Source organism: Choloepus didactylus, chromosome 10, assembly GCF_015220235.1.
Source record: "Choloepus didactylus isolate mChoDid1 chromosome 10, mChoDid1.pri, whole genome shotgun sequence".
Lineage (NCBI taxonomy): Eukaryota > Metazoa > Chordata > Mammalia > Pilosa > Megalonychidae > Choloepus > Choloepus didactylus.
Window position 1 is genome coordinate 87597873 of NC_051316.1, and position 18043 is coordinate 87615915.

An 18043-nucleotide genomic window follows, 5' to 3' on the forward strand; every position below is an offset into this window, starting at 1 on the left:
TTGAGACAAAAACACCAACTCTGTCCCACCCATAAATGAGACAAGTAAGACACACAAATTTATCACCATATAAAGGTTGTGTTTAGTCTGCGGTGCAGTCCTGAGGGCTCATACCACTTCTAATTGTGTTAAATACAGAATCCATACATATTTCCGGTAGCATGAGACATGTAGTATAGGAAGCAAAACCCAAAGTGTTCTGCGCTCATGAGCCATCTGTGCCACGTAAGTAGCAGAAAGGCCACTTTTAAAGCTTTTCAGATGAAATTATTCAATCAAGTTTGCCTTTTCAAAATTATTACACCAGTTTATACTGAAGGGAAACACAATTGCTAGAATCTTTTACTTATTTATAATACATTATAACATATTTCAAAGTTCAGACAAAGCATGTGGCTACCATAAATTCTATTCAGTCTTTTGTCAAATTTAAGGAGTCTACAGGATACATAAAGCCATTCCTGGTAATGTATTTGCAGTAAGATCTTCAAAGACGTAAAAAGTGACAAGGAAATAAAATATTACAGGAGTTAAAAAAACAATAAAAATATTGTTTTAAAATGCCATATATTTGAAACAACAGAAACCAAAGCATTCTCCTTAGAATTCTCTTGTATTCCACCAAAGTGCTTTAGAACTTAGACTTCTATAACCTGCATGGAGTGTAAAGTGTAAAGAAAAAACTAAGTAATGTAGAGTGATGAAAGTTTTGGTAATGGATGGTGATGGCAGCACAATGTTGTGAATATAACACCACTCACTGAATTGTACACATACAAAATGGCTAAAATGAGAAATTTTGTGTTTTATATATTTACTACAATGAAATAGAAAAAAAAAAAAAAGTGATGGTCAACAATTAAAAAAAAAAAAAAAAAAAAAAAAGGAAGCCCACAGAACCAAGGCCCAGGGGAGTTCATTCCCAAGGCCAGGCATCACCCTGGGCTAAACCCACTACCATGTACTGTCCACCCAGAAGCCCCTGCTTTGCGCTCAGACACACCCACGTGAATGGGGGAGTCGGGCACCAGTGCCTTCTTCATTTCTGAAACTCAACTTCTTTCAAACCCTGACTCTAATAGGCCAAAGGATGCTATTCACATTCATTTGGTGTCAAATTTTGTTTTCAGAAATCTCTAAATCTGCATCTTGCTTTCGAAAATAAACCGCCATTTCCAGCACAACACTGTCAAACAGAGCTCCTGTAAAGCTAATTAGCTTCATTACTGCTAGACAAATGCTTGGTAATGTTTCCTAATCCTTTACAGTTGGAAGATACTGCATTTAGAGGTAAACAGCTTTTTTGGACTACATGCCCATAATTTGAGTAAACTACTGATTGAGGCCCTTATTTTATTTTGGTGGGTATATTTACATATTCACATCTAGAATGATGAAAAACTGGTAATAAGAAATCTAATTTCTCTATGCCATATCAGATGCTGGGAAATAATTTCAACTATATAATATTATTTATAGAGGTGGATGTTTTTAAAAAAGTGATAAACCATTTCTCCACGGTGTTTCACACATTTTATTATTTATCTAATTGGTGTATGAGTCATTTTGCCTTTTCATCTGGAAAAAATACTCTAAATCTGATTCCTCTGACAAAGAAGTTTTTATCTATGTTAAGTAACTCCTAAATTAAAAAATAACTCTTCAAATAAATCTTATGCTTTCAAACTCTCCATCATTTTAATGATATAACTGTAAACTTGGGTTCCCAAAATGTCAAAATCCTAAAAGCCATTATTTCCAAGAATAACATAAAAAGACAGCTAACACTGAGGTGAAAACTATCTTGAGTTTTGTTTCCCTTGTAACATTTAGAAACCAGAAAAAAAACAAAACAAAACAAAACAAAATTGGGCTCTTATTGACAAACTTCCAAAATAAAAGTTTATGGAAGCGTTTTTGTTTTAAGCAACAACCCAAGGAAACAGGATACTACTTGTCTATGACATGACTACTCAAGGGAAAAAAAACCACCAAAGCCTCTTGGCACCAATTCAAAGAAACACAGCTAACCAGATTTGATCTATATGCAATTAAATATGAAACTTCTTAACAGGATCAAGTGCTTAGAACAAAATTTAAATCCCTCATCTTTTGGCAATAAAATAAATGCAATCAATATAAGGGTATTTTAGAAGGGTTTAAGGTCACATTCAGAATGAAACAGAAAATTTTCGAACTCAGAAAGCAAAAAATCATTAGCTGCCTGATTCTATCATGTCTAAATAGCAAGTCAGAATAATATCTCAACAGGTGCTTATTTTTAAAACTAATATAAGCTATTTATCATGAAAAGCCTATACCTAATAAGTTGTTTTTCTTCTCTGTTTTGTTATGTTCTAAAGTGTACATACTCAAGTTTAATGAAGATATCCTTTGCAACTCCTCTGAAGAGCAGAGAAGCAAGGAATGGAGTAACAAAAGTAAGCCTAAGAAGTCAGGGGGCTCTGAAAGCCTTTTCTTTGGCTGGTCACGGCCACTTACGCTTCAATACAGAGGGTTAGAGTGTTTTGGGAAAAAGAATCATCTTGACTAGTAGATTTCTTGTCAAAGGCCATCGGGTAGACAGCTATTAATCAGACCATTAGCTTAAAGTTCATGGTAATGATTAAAAGAAAAAACACAACAACTTTAATTTTCCTATTGAAACCTCTTGTTGTTATTGGTACTTAAAGAAAACAGTTTTGACTGTATCACCGTACCCTGGACTTATGGTATCAACCGGTATGTGGCCGATTAAGAACCAGGTTACACTGTATTCTTCTTAGGTCTATTTGGTTGATAAATGGCACTTAATTAATGATTCTTTCATATAACCTTTAACATGAACTCGTAAGTCGCATTGATTATGCCCCAAGATAAGAGGGATCGATGGTAATTCAGATGGGCACCTCTAAAAAGGTTTGTCAGTTTCCTATCCCGTTCTAGCCAGATTTTTTGGAAAACCTTGGGGAAAGATTGAAATTCCCCACCAATCTGAGACTGCATGCGAGTCTTTACAACATTAAGTGGAAAAAACAAGAATCCCAACATAGCACCCAACAGCCCTCCACAGATAAAATCATTGACCAAATGAGCACTGTGAGTCGTTGCAGTAGGCAAGTACTCCTTAATGGGACCCCGAAGGCCAAAAAAAAGGACATTGCTGAATCCGTTACGGAAAAGAATGGGCACCAAGCCTCGATAATACTCTCCAACTCCATGGGACTTCAGTGCCCTGAAAGCCTGATAAGTGTTTGTAAATTTGTCATGATGCTTGTGGTCTTGAAGCAGTGTTTGAACTCTTTCAAATGGAGTGAAAATTGCTTCTGTTGTCCCTGCAAGTACTGCTGCCACGCTACGAGTTACAAACTCGGGGGTGCTGACATGTTTACGGAGAAGGCAAGTAAAATCCTCATACAGACCAAACATAAGGGCCAGTGTAGTTGTCTTCTGCATTAACGGAGGAAGGATTCCACGATACAGGTTTCGGAATCCATCCCTCCTCAACTGAAGTACTGCATCCCGGGTTTTGATTCCATATAGCTGTTGCCGAAAGAGGACCTTCTGAATAGGAAAAGTGATTGCTATATTGTTGAAAGCTGCACAGCAGCCACACAAGTAATGCTTCATTTCATAAACATCTGTAATATGAGGTGATATATCTTGTTTTGAAGATGTTATGATAGGAGGCCTCTTTTCATGGGCTTCTGAATCCATCATGTTGCTTAAGAACTTTCTTCTTCATGAAGGATTTTTTTTTAACCTACAAATAATAAACGACATTGGGTAAAACTTTACATTTAGAGATAAACACATGGAGTTTTCCCCAATCTCCCATCCAATTTCTGGACACTATTACATTTTCCCTTTTAGACTAGATCAGTGGTTCTCAAACTACAGTCAGAGGACTCAGAGGACCTGGAGGTCCATGAGACCCTTCTGGGGGTCTGAGAGCTCTCTTTTCAACTACACATCCATGTGAGGCTAGATTTTCAGCATATACTTCAACCAAAACAGCCTGAATGCAGAAGGAGAAATGAGACTCCAGATATCTTTTGATCCAGACATTAAAGAGATTTACGGAACTGTAAAATGCACTCTTCCCATTTTTTGTGTTTTGGAAAATAGTTTCTTTTCATAAAAATGTGTTATTTATGTTAATATGTAATGGTTAATCACTGTTATTTTTAAATGACTTAATATTTTAAATTTTTGTTTTTCTTTCTAAGACCATGAATATCAATAGATATAATCCACATAAACCTCTTTGGGGTCCATATTAATTGTTTAGTGTAAAGGAGTCCAGAGACCAAAAATTTCTGAGAACTGCTGGACTCGTTTATATGTATTAGCTATGCTACATAAGAGAGAATATATCCATTATCTTACTGAAATAGGATAATGAGGCAGCTCTACCATTAGTGTTGGAAAAAGATTTGAGGCCTAAATATAAAGCCTTGGTCCATTGAGTGAAACCAAGGCAAAGCCCAATCCCCAAAGCACAGCTTCTTTAAAGTTTCACATTGTCTTTTTGCCCCCATAGATCTTTCCTTGCCATTCATCTAAATCTGATTTTTCTCAAATATACAGATCTAAATGGCTGGATCATCCAGAGCAATTCCTAAATCCCAGGGATTGCCCTGAAAAGTGCCTTCTCTTGGGAACAGCATGGTAATTTTTATTATGTTTTAGATATACCAGGCTAAATGTTTTAAATGTGATTTTAATTCCTCAACAGTAAAACACTACATTTGAGGGTCTCAATGTGAAATAAACAAAATAGGTCAGATGAACTGTCTAGATCTCTGAGATATAAAAAGAAATGTACTTGATATAATTTTTGGAATAATAACAAAGTTCCTTATAGTTTTTCCTCCCCATACCAAACACATTCTGCTGTAAACTGCTAACCAGTCAGGCAAAAGATACTAAAGAGAAATGCAATCACTGCAGAGGTAAAGCTGAGGCACAGAAAAGAATCAAAAAGCATCAGTCCTTGAGGAGCTTAAATCTGCAGGAGTCACAGATATATGGGAGCTTAAATCTGCAGGAGTCACAGATACATGGGAGCTTAAATCTGCAGGAGTCACAGATATATAACACAAGATATGGAACAAACACACAAAAAAACCCTAATTTTCTTTATATTGCATCCTAAGGAAATATTATTTACACAAGATACACATAAAGATTCAACTATGGGACAGTCACAATGCTTTTAACAGCAAATACTGAAAAAAACAAAATACTCAACAGTAAGGGACACACTGCATGAATGATGTATCCACATGATGAAATACCACACAGACATTTAAAAAAAAAAGAGCACTTACTATTGACATCTAATAGTATTAGAGAAAAATGCTATTTTGTGAATAATGCTATTTATTTATTTTTAATAAATGATTTATTTATATTTTCTAATACCATATTAGTAGAGTCAATTCCTTTTTATATTTTTAAAGTTACACTTGTTTCAATTTATACAAATCTTTGTTTTCAAAATTTATGGACAGTGACAATGATGGAAGTCTAATCAAGATGACAGAAGGCCAACTGTGACAGATTAGACAAATGTGACCACGACAAACTGCTTTACCCCTCTGAGCCTCAGTTTCCACTTATAAATGAAGGCCAACACTAGCCACTTCACAAGATAAGAGTGAAAATTAGTGTGTAGAGCAGGTACCTAATGCCACACTGGGAATGCTGGTCTTCCGATTTGTTTCCTTCCTCCCCTATTTATTTTCTCTTCTGGTAACATATATGACAAAATTTGCCATTTTAACCATTTTTAGGTGTACCATACAGTGGCTTTAATTATGTTCATAATGTTGTGCTACCATCAACACTATCTATTACCCAAAACTTTGTCATTACCCCAAACAGAAACTGTACCACTAAGCAGTAATTCCTCCCTCCTCCAGTTCCTGGTAATTTCTAATCTACTTTGTCTCCATGAATTTGCTTATTTTAGATAGTTTATGAAAGTGGAATCATACAATATTTGTCCCTTTGTGTCTGGCTTATTTCACTCAACATGTTTTCAAGGTTCATCTAAATAGAAGCATGTCTCAGATTGTCATTCCTTTTTATGACTGAAAAATATTCCGCTGAGTGGACATACACATTTTATTTATTTATCTGTTGATGGACTTGGGTTACTTCCACATTTTGGCTATTATCCTAATCCTTTTTAATAAAAATGTTTTTTGTATCTGTTTCATTCAGATATGTGGTATGACACTGTCAGGAAAAGATTATAACTTACCTTTGTGGGGAATTTCTTCTCCTTTGCCTTTTACACTGACCTATACTAAGAGACTTAATTAAATTTAACCAACTCACTGAAGTCTTGTAATGTTCCAGGCACTCTGCTAGGTATTAGAAATTACAGACACACATAAGACAAGGACCCTATCCCCACGAGGGAGATAAGTCATGCAAATAATCATACTATTGTGTGATAAATGCAATCACAGAAAGATGTACAAGATATAAAGGCCCCATAGTGGAGGAAGTCATTAAACAGCTCTCTAGAGGGAATAACAAGGCAGAATAGGATCTCTGGGCTGAGCTTTCAAAGCTGAATGGGATTTTCTATGTATGTAAGAGTACAGCACGTTTTAGCAAAAGAAACAGCACGGGCTAAGGCTCAGGTCCTCTGCAACTGGAGTAGTAATACTGTATCTGTCAGGAATTACTTGTGTGTATCTTGCTGGAGCATGTGGGTGAAGGATGGATCGGTGGCCAATGAGGATGGAAACAGGCTAGGACCCAATTTATGGGGAACCCTCAAGAAAATCTCAAGACCTGACACTACTATTTAATAGTTTTTCTTTCTCATGTGAAGCAAATGGAATTAAAACTATTTATTTTGAGTGTGTTACATCAAGATCTGTGTGCCCTTTTCCCAGAAGATAGACTATGCTAAGAAGAAAAGGTAACCTCTGCACAATCCCTGGCCCAAAGCCTCCAGCTCTTTAGTTTGAGCTGGCTTGCTGTCCACGTTTCTATTAGAAAAGATAAACATGCCTTCACTTAAGGAGAGTTATGAATGGACATCAATGCAGGTCCATAATTCACCCTAAGGAAGAAAAGGAGCCAGGCAGAAAACTTTTTACCCAACTAAGTCACCTGCTTTTACCCACAGAGCTTGACAGTGGCAGGGCACAAATCTTTCCTTGTCCACTCCACAAACAGGTTAGTTGTACCACCTCAGGGGTCCAAAATTTTTTGTTGACTTGAAGAAGACTCACCTTTGACACAGGGCTGGAAGCAGTGTGACTTTATCTGAATGCAGCTTAGCACAATCACGGATGGGAATAAAGGGACAGTAAAAACTGTTTCCTAGTGTCCCAAAAATTTGTTTCACTTCAATTTAAACAATCAAAGTAAGGCCTTTAGGCAGGGTCTAATGCAGTTAGATTATAAAGTCACCTGCATGCTCCACTTAGAGATGCCAAATAATATTTGGAGTTCAGCTGTTCAAAGATCCACGAACAACAAAGAACTAATCAATGAAAAAAAACAGCTGTAAATCACTTAAATATTATACAGACATCCTCTCCTCCAGTCTCACTGCCCTAACTCAGACCCTCATCGTCTCTTGCCTGCAAGGGGGAAAAACCTCTTAAACCAGTCAACCTGACTCTAGTCTCACTCACTCCATGACCTTTCCCACCCCCAACCCCTTGCAATCTAATTCATTTAAAAAATACACAAAAGGATATAAAACACTATTAAGTGAAAAAAAAAAAGTGAAGTGTACATCAATGTATTTTGGAATCTCTGAATATCAGCACAAAGCTACTGCAGTGTTTGAATGATTACATAGTATTCTATCAAATGTCTACACTATAAATGATTTACCCTATCTCCGACTTAAGACTTTTACTTGGGTGAACTCTCACAAGTGTATCTATTTGGAGGGTAAATCTTTAAAATGCAATTTGTTGGTTCAACAAGTAATACATGTTAAATTTTGACAGCCTATTTGGAGGGTAAATCTTTAAAATGCAATTTGTTGGCTCAACAATACATGTTAAATTTTGACAACCCAAAATGTCTGTAGAAAGCTTATTATGATTTACATCTCCCTTAAGAATATGCAAGTACCAGTTTTTTACCATTGCCAGCAATAAATATCAAACTGTAATTTCTGCCAATCTGATGTGTGAAGTCTTGTTTTAATTTGCCATTTGAATTTCTGAATAAAATTCAGCACTTTTCATTTTTATTGACCATTTTAATTTCTTTTACTGTAAAATGAGTTCACATACTTTGCTCATTCTTCTGTTGGTACTTTTTTTCTTCTTACTGATTTGTAAGAGTGTCTTTATAAATGAAAATCAAGTCCCAGGTATATCAGTCACCAAATTAGTCTTTTCTCCACATTGTCTACACCATTTTTGTGGCACTGATGTTCTTAATCTGGATAATACATCAATCTTTTTTTCTCTTGGCTTCTAGGTTTTGTGCTTAGGCAGCCTTTGTTACTTCAAAATCATAAAAAAGTAAGTGATGGTTCCTTCCTCAACTTTTATGGTTTCATTTAATATCTGTACTTAAATCTTTCGGGAATTTCAGTATAAACAGTGAAGCAAATTTGGACTCTGAACACCACTGACAGATAAACTTTTTTTCCTGGTCACCAATTTATACTTTTTCTTTGTCATAACCTAAATAAATATCCACAGGCACTTGCCCTTATTTCAGCTCTCCACCCTGTTCCACCAATAACCTCTTATTTCTTCTCTACCACCTAACTGTTTTAACCTACTGTACCATCAGAATATATTTCATTATCTAGTAGGACATCCACTTCTTGCAGCAGAATTACCACAGTCTTCTGGCTCTCACACTTTGTCCAGGTAAACTTTAGTGTACTTTTGTCATATACCTTTCAAAGAACCTGTTAGTATTTTAGAATAGAAGTGACTTGATGAACTTAAACTGTCATTTTACTCAAAACTGAATCTTACTTTGCAAGGACATGATGTCTTCCTATTACTCATATTTTCTTACAAACTACAGAGTTTAGAATTTTCTTCATATATTTAAAAAAATTTTTATTGTGGTACCATATACAACATAATATTTCCCATTTCAACTACTTAACAAGTAAACAATCCAGTGGTAGATAACTACATTTGCAACACTGTTCTAATATCACTACCATCCATAATCAAAACTTTTTCATTACCCACTAGTCAATAATTGTAGCGTTGGCCCAGTCTTTGGCATGTGGCAGACACAATCACCATACTCTTCTTTCCCAGTCCCACCCCCACTGCAGACAGTAAAACTCACTGTCCTCCTATGACAGACATTATTAATCAATCACTGTTTGCTCAACTTACTCGGAGGCAGACATCATTAACTGAGCACTATACTCCTTCCTAATCCTGTAGTATTACTTATCAATTATTGTAGCACTGGCCCACTTCTCTGCCTGTAGCAGAAATTACTAGTTGACAACTGTACTCTTTCTCTTGGAGCTTTAGAATTTTTCTCAACACACACTCCTGAAGAGTGTAGTACAGGTCTATCATAATAAGCCTTATGCAATCCCTTCAGCTGTCTCATCAAATTACTGCCCCTTTTTGAGACCAGCTTTCTTTATGGGTAAAGCAGAGGAAATTATCCCTTCTTTGTAGAGTTGTTGGGGATACTTCAGTGTTAAGTTTTGTGGTTTTTTTTCTCTTTTATTTTCATTTGTTTCTAATTGTAGTAAAGTGTACATAACATAAAGGTCACTTAAACCATACAAGTACCATTCTTTGACATTAATAACTTTCACCCCAACTCCCAGGGTTGTAAATCTCCCTGGCAACGCAGAGTATGACTCTCGGGGATGAATGTGGACCCGGCATCGTGGGACTGAGAGTATCTTCTTGACCAAAAGGGGGATGCAAAATGAGACAAAATGGTTTCAGTGGCTGAGAGATTCCAAATGGAGTCGAGAGGTCACTCTGGTGGACATTCTTATGCACTATATAGATAACACCTCTTAGGCTTTAATGTATCGGAATAGCTAGAAGTAAATACCTGAAACTACCAAACTCCAACCCAGCAGTCTGGACTCCTGAAGACAATTATATAATCATGTAGATTACAAGGGGTGACAGTGTGATTGTGAAGACCTTGTGGATCACACCCCCTTTATCTAGTGTATGGATGAGTGGAGGAATGGGGATAAAAACTAAAGGACAAATGGGGTGGGATGGGGGGATGATTTGGGTGTTTTTTTTTCACTTTTATTTTTTATTCTTGTTCTGGTTCTTTCTGATGTAAGGAAAATGTTCAGAGATAGACTGTGGTGATGAACGCATAACTATGTTATCATACTGCGGACAGTGGATTGTATATCATGGATGATGGTATGGTGTGTGAATGTATTTCAATAAAACTGAATTTAATAAAAAAATAATAATAATAAAAAAAAAGAATAACTTTCACCAATATCACCAAATTATTTTCTTCATTCCAAGCCAAACTCTGCTCATTCTTCCTCCCCCCACCACTGGTAACCATTCTGCTTTCTGTCTCTAAAAATTTACTTATTCTAAGTATTTCATAAGAAGAAACATACCTTATCTACACTTTCATATCTGGCTAACTTCACTCAACATGAAGTCCTCAGAGTTCATCCATGTTGTAGCATGTCCCAGCACTTCATTTATTTTTATAGCTGAATAATATTCCATTGTATGTATATACCATATTTTGTTTATCCATTTATCTGCTGATGGACACTTGGGTTGCTTCTACCTTTTGGCTATTGTGAATAATGCTGCTATGACCAGTGCTGTACAAATATCTATTTGTCTTTTGTATTAATTCTTTGGAATATATACCTAGGAGTGGAATTGCTGGGTCATATGGTAATTCTACATTCATAAGGAATACTGGTAATTTTCTTGTGCTGAATTTATCTGGCTTTAGTATCACGGAAATCCTGACCTCACAGAATGAGTTAGAAAATAATCTCTCATCATCTGTTTTTTGGAAGAGTCTGAGAAGGATGGGTGTTAAATTTTCTTTAAATGTTTGGTAGAATTCAGCAGTGAAAACATAGGGTCCTGAATTTTACTTTTTTGGGAGGTGTTTCATTATTGATTCAGTCTCTCCATTTGATATAGGTCTGTTGAAATTTTCTGTTTCTTCTTGAGTAAGTTTAGGCAATTTGTATGATTCTCAGAATTTGTTCATTTCATCTATGTTTTCTAATTCCTGATTTTAGCTTATGTCCTCTTTCTCTCACTTCAGCAGTTCTGGCTAAAGGCAATCTGAACTAGCTGATCAAAAGCTGTGATCACCACCAGACCACATTCTCCAGGATTCTGGAGGTTTAGGTCCTAAGAGCCCACCCTGCACCAGTAAGCCGCACCAGGAGCATGTGCTGCAGTCTCCACTGTTGGGTGTCATGTGGTTGGGGGATGGGCGATGGTAAGTCACTACACAGAGGTTGAAATTCACAGATTATTTACCAAGCTATTCCTCCAGCTAGTCCCTGGATGCTGCACATTTTCTCTAGACTTTCAAAAATAGTTGATTCCTGCCAGTTCAAAAATTATTTTGGTGGAGGGACTGATTCTTGGAGCTTCCTACGCTGCCATCTTCCCACAATCCTCTTTACATAGATTTGGAATATTTCTTATACCAAGGTATTTTACCTTTTCTATTATAAATGGGCTATTCCCTTCCATCATATTTTCTAAGTGGTTTTTGTCTGCATATAAAAAAAGCTATATAAAAAGTTAGAATCAGCCAATTTATTGAATCCTCTTATCAGTTTTTTTGTGTATATTTGCTTCAGTTTCTATATCACCTACAAATAATTTTGCCTTCTCCTTTATAATATATATCTTCCTTTCTCCTATTTTAATGGATTGACATATACTTCTTGAACAAAATTAAATCATGGTCATAGTGAACATCCTTGTATTTTTTCTGTCATTTGGGGGATTTCCCCTAGGGATTACCATTAAGCATGATGCTGGCTGTTTGCATCTGAGTTTTCACAGTCCCAGCAGTTTGGGGGAAACAAGTCATCACAACACAAAAATGTTCACTGATTAACTGACTCATATAAATTGTATACCCACTGAAGTATCCCTCCCTGTTTAATCCTAGCATCTATCCCTGACCGTCTTTAGGACTGTGTTGCTAACAAACATGAAGTGAAGGATGCTTTCATAGTATTTATTTCACATGACAAATTATGCAAAAAAATCCAAAATTTCATTCTACATTCATTTTAAAGATTATAGTTGAACATATAATTTAAATCCCTGCCCCCCATTATTTACTAGGAAATTGTTTTCCATTTAAAATAGATTCCATTTTTCTAGTACTAATGTTCAATAATTTTCTAACGTTATATATATTTATTCCTGTTTTACTAAGGTTCAACCATCTCTACCCATTCCCATCACTGCTAACTCATGAATATATCTTGAACTTTGGTCAAATGCTTTTAGGAAATTACTAAGGTGATCATATGGATTTTGGAGATGGAGTCAGTGCAATGCATGATCTTTAATAAGTTACTCCATGTCTCTATGCCTTAGTTTCACAGACTATAAAAAATAGGGATGTTATCTACCTCATAGGCTGGCTTAATTAATTCAGTTAATACATATAAAGCACCCAGGAGAGTCTCTGGAACATAGTAGGAGTTCAATAAGGGTAAGCTATGTTATTACTCTTTGTTGACATATTTATTTTGTGTATTACACTAGCATATTTGTTGATAATGAATCACCCTTGTAACATGGAGATTAATTCTATCTGGCCATGGTGAGACAGTCTTTTAATGTACTGCTACAGTTCATTTGTTAACATTTTATTTTAAAATTTTACATTCATAACAGACCAAGTTCTCAATTTTAGAACTATCTTCATCAAGTCCCACTGCCAATGTTCTGCTGGCTTCATTAAAAAAAATTTGACTTTTTCCTTCTTTAGGCTGTGTCATAACTTAAATGTTATCAAATTATCTTTTTCTGGAAAGTTTAAAAGATTCACCTGTAATACCATGTGGGCCTGCCAGTAGTTTTTTGATATCTTTCCCAGTTTCATCCATTGTTAAGGTCTTTTAGGTTCTCTCTTCTGGAGACAATTGGGGTAACTGAATTTCCTTAAGGAAAAAAATAAAACAAAAATGGGTTCATTTACATAGTCTTATAAACCATTTGCTGTTTTTAAATACGCTTCTGATTCTGCATATTTGTGTTCCCTTATTTTTGAGCAAGCTATCAGTTTATCTATTTTACACCCCTCCCACCCCCTGCAGAGAACCGGTTCTTCAATTTGTCAATATTAGAATCTTTCAGTTTTGAAATTTGTTTTCATCTTTATTATCTCCTTCCTCCTGTTTTGCCTGAGTTTATTTTCTTCTCTCTAATTTCTTAAGTTAGATGCTTCTGTTTCTTTTTGTTTCGTAATTTGGGTGTTTCAGACTATAAACTTCCTTTCAGCAAAGCTTGTATCATTACTTTTTAAGACATTCTGTGATTTTTTTAAACTCTAGCTGCTTATAAGTGCTCAAAAATTTTCAATTAGGTGGTCTGTTGTTATTTGCAATAAAAATAGAATTAAAAAAAAAAAAAAAAAGTATGGTGCCAGATAGTTATCTGTTTCCTTCCTACCTCTCCTTAATGTGCTGAGGTTCTGTGGCACAGCATAATCAATTTTTTTAAATGTTCCATAGATGCTTGAAAATAAGTTTGCCAGAATATAGTTTGATAATTATTAATCACAGTGTATTATATTCTTATTTTGGGTTTACTGTTTCAGCTGAGAGGCATGAATTTAAAACTCAGCACTGTGCTTGCTAACATAATAACCAATATTTAAAAAAAACAAAACTAAGCATAGAAATATTTATACCTGTGTAATAACTTTGTTCTTTTCCAGAATTTCAGAACTAAACAATGCCAAAATCAGCAAAAATACTGAGATGGTTAAATTCAATATAGGGATATATGTGAACACAATATAAAATATTGTGACAATTTATGAATATCAAGAACACTTTATTTTCATATATAAAATATGTGACAATATATTTTAAATTCTAACCTACAAGCTGTTTAACTATGTTGATATGCTCCTTAATAAAACAAACCTGTTATTTGTGTACCTGAACAATGATTAAAAATTTTGTCCACGTTCATTTTTACTTTTTAATGGAATGGCACCTACATTACATTCCAAAATTTTGCAAATTAAAGTTAGTCTTGACTCTGTATTAATAGGGACTGTTATTAAATCACAGAAAATAGTGGCTAACTGGAGTTAGTCATTTATTAACCACTGTATTGAACTATTTTCAGAAATTTTAAGAGAAGTTACTGTACATTTCAACTTTCAGGTTTTAAAAAAATGAATCAGGTATCAGGAAAAAGGAATGGCATGAAAACCACAGCACAAATTCAAAGATTTTCCTCTAGTTTCAACTTATATACCAGGATGCTGTGACTAGGTTCTTAATTTAAGAACAGAAGGACAGTAGGCCCAATATTCTTCTGTTGCAATGGAGAGTATATTTTGGATGTTTATGTTGTTAACCTGGCTTTCTTTGCTAAAGTGATCTCTATATTTAACTTATGTAACACAGATAATAGTTATTTCCAATTTATTGCAAAACCAGTCATGCAGTTGTATGCTACCTAAAATATTCAACATATGGAAGCAAAATTAATTGTTTCAAGCAACTGCAAGTGTCAAAGTATTGTGGCACAAGAAAACAGTGTTAAAATTTATATTCACTGTAACTGAAAGTCCACGTGGATAAGCAAGATCCAGATGTGAAAGTCTTTGTGCAAAACTGGGGAGAATGTGATCGTAAATCTCAAAGGACGTAAAGTCCCACAAGTCAGCAGGTCTGAGTCAGCATTGTGAACAAGATCAGCCTGGGTTCTAGTTCTAGTTATTACACTCTCTTGTTCCTATAAATACAAAGCAAAAATTCTGAATAAAACAGTTCACTTCTCTGGGTTCACTTTCATCTACTAAATGAGAGACCACATGATTCAACTCCTCCTAGAAGTAAAAGCTTGTGCTTTTTCCTTTAGATGCGCTGGGGGTAACTGCAGTTCTAAAAACCTGTGCTCTGGAACCAACCATCACAAGACCTACCAATCCCAGCACCTTTTGATTTCCATGAAATCCTTTCAAAGCATGGGCGAAAGAGACTCAAAACGACAAGGCCACTACATATTTATTTCACGGGCTTCTATTTTCACAGCTTATAGGTAGACAAACAGGAGGTGGGGATTAACACTAGCTGGGAAGAGCTGTAAGGGGTAAAATAAAGGTTATGTCAAAAGGGTATAAATATGGCCGTGGCACTTACATGTTCCATTTAGCCAAGCGTAATACCAAATAATTGGTACAGTGCTTTATAATTAACAATAGTACCCCACCCCCACCTCAGAAAAGCCTTGTACAACTGAGCTTCCTACAACGCGATGCAACGTAGTGTCGTAGAGAAGGCAGTGCCTGGCTGAACTAACCGCTCTCCAGGCGTCCATTTCCCCAATCTGTGAGAGACGGGGTGGACAAAATTGCTATAGGCGCTTCCGTCTTTGACACTCAACACTGTTAGGGGTCCCCGAGGGGAGCAGGCCGGAATCCCAGCCTTCCGGGGGCAGGGACCCTGTCGCCGTCCCAACACTGCCAGGATTGCTCCCGGCGCGCCGGGCGCAGGGAAAGCCCGGCTCCTCCCCGCCCTGCGCACGTCGGAGACGCCTCCCCAGCCAAGGCGCGCCGGAACAAACGTCCTCCCTCCTTCACAGGAAGGCCGCTAGCCCAGCCCTCAGCCCCGAGGGCAGGAAACCGAGGAAAGGGTCACTCCACCCTCACGAACCCCCGCCGTCCCGGGAGGGGCCGCGACCGCTGGGACTGAGAAGGAGGCTCCACGCGCGGAAGCCGCGGGGCACGCAATGCGCGCGCGCAAAAAGGGCTGGGTCCCTCGCAGCGGCAGCCCCAGAAGGCAGGGCACCTGCTCAGATCCTTCTTTATACTCCCGCTCTCCAACCCAGAGATTAAGGGAGCCTCCCGTGCTTGTGTCACGCCGCAACCCACTCACCCATCGCCGCAGGCGTCCCCACCTACGCCCGGTAGCCGCCCGCCCGCAGGTCGGCGAGCGAGCGAGGCAGCCAGCCAGCGCCCGCACAGGCGCAGACCTTGACGGACCCTAGGCTGGGGGGCTGGGGGGGCGTAACGTGACGCGCTCGACGCCGTTTGCGGGCGGCGGCCCGCCCAATACGTCACGTGAGAGAGTTCCCGCCCTGCCGCCTTCTTCTAAACCGGCGGAGAGTCAGCTGACTCCTCCTGGCTACCGGCCGCCGGTTCGCCGAGGAAGGATGGGTAGACTGTCACGTCTCTATACCTGTCGTAAGGGTTTAAGGCTTGTAAGCTAAATGTCTTACCCTTGGTCACATACGGTGGCCTCACCGTGCCAGAAACAGCCAACGCATTTTCTAGCTTGCTGTAGAAAGAACAGTGGGAATTGCAAGTTCAGCGTGTACTGAAGAGTCTTGCAGTTGCCTCGCCTGGCTTCCCTGTGTAGCCGTGGTTAGATTTCCTCGTACCTTCGGAGTGTCCTTTTGTAGACTATAGATACGGCAGTTCACAAAAAGGACCCCTTGCGTTTACTTTAGGATTTACACATCACTTCTAAGCACTTTTCCCTCGAACCACAGACATCCTCGGAGTCTTCTAAGGAGCACGGGCCTAAGAGTTAGAAAGTGAGGGTCAAATCATAACCCTGACACTTCCTGGGAGTATCTTGAGTCTCGAATTCGTTTATGAAAAGAAAAGTAACCTCTGCACTACATGTATCCCAGGGCGATTATAAAGATCACTGGAGGTAATGGTTCTGGCACTAATTTATAAACTGGACCCCCAAAAACAGATGTGAGGTGTTATGATAAATAAAATCTAATAGGCCCAGCATGGAGGCATGCATGATAAGCCTGGGTTCAGGAAAACCAAAAAGCCTCAACTAAGGTTCTGTTTCCTGTATGCTGGGCTCACCCAGGAAATAAAATTTAAATACTATCTAAAAATTTGCCCACAATGTACTTATTTATTCTGCCTATACAAATTTGTTGCTCTCTGTTCAGTGGAACTCCTCTCTACCTCTTGGTGATTGTTGTCTCCCCAGTTTGTGAATTGATTCAATAAAACTGGGAAATCTACCCAAAATGTGCTCAAGTTTTTATTTTAACAAAGGAAACATGAAAGGTCTGCCTGGCAAAGAACAATTAGGGTTAGTCCAGTAACTTCACCCAATGGAGTGAAGGTTAGTGGGGGGATTCCAGGGATCACCTCTAGGTTAGTGACTTTCTTGCCTACTTCTCCCAAAAGCAGTTTGTAGATACTAACTCCAAAGCATGTAGTTTTGCCTAGCCCTGCTTCAGCTGGTGTGTTTAACTGCTTCTTAGGATGTTGGAGACCACCCACCCAATTTCAGCACTACTGAGGTTCCCTATTGTATGCCAAGTTCATGTCATGTGAAGGGTGTTAAAAAAGACCACTGGAAATTCAGAAGAGTAAGGGACCTCACCCCTTGAGAGAATCAGGGGTGGCTTCATAGAGAAGGAACCGTTTAAACTGGGCATTGGAAGATGAATGAGTGGAATTTGACCAGTGGAGAAAGTCCTAGTAGCAAGGAGGTAAGATTGGAAAGATCACGGGTGGGGTCTGATAGACTCTTGACTCTCAAACAAGGGTACCTGATATCTAATTAGTGCCCAAGGGATAGATTGTGGGTTCCATAGGATAATGACAAGGACCCACAGTGGTTTAGAAAGATTAATAATCAGGCAATAATGGGGGAAAGGGTATTTACCTAAAATTTATGCTTGCCCTGTCTTGTGTTTATTCCTACTCAATGTATTATTCAAAAAATAAATAAAGCAGACAGGCATGGAGCATGTTCATAAGCATAAATAATTCATTTCAGAATAGATTGGAGCAGTTATTCTTCTGTGGTAAAACCTGAAAAGGAGGAAAAGATTGAAATTAA

At 37.7% G+C, this 18043-nt stretch overlaps 1 protein-coding gene across 4 annotated transcripts; it reads right to left on the bottom strand.

Moving 5' to 3' along the window:
* Positions 1–860: 860 nt before the first annotated feature.
* SLC25A51 (solute carrier family 25 member 51) lies at positions 861–16393 on the bottom strand. 4 transcript variants are annotated; one of them, XM_037798086.1, is made up of 4 exons: positions 16100–16393; positions 13033–13144; positions 7260–7513; positions 861–3763 (listed from the first exon to the last, which is right to left on the bottom strand). In XM_037798086.1, exon 4 carries the CDS (start codon positions 3718–3720, stop codon positions 2827–2829), a length of 894 nt encoding a protein of 297 aa, XP_037654014.1. In that variant the 5' UTR covers positions 3721–3763; positions 7260–7513; positions 13033–13144; positions 16100–16393; the 3' UTR covers positions 861–2826. The 4 variants fall into 4 exon arrangements, with proteins under 4 accessions (XP_037654014.1, XP_037654012.1, XP_037654013.1 ...); XM_037798084.1 differs by lacking the exon at positions 7260–7513 and having other exon boundaries at positions 16100–16392; XM_037798085.1 differs by lacking the exons at positions 7260–7513; positions 16100–16393 and adding an exon at positions 15148–16089.
* Between the last annotated feature and the right edge of the window lie 1650 nt (positions 16394–18043).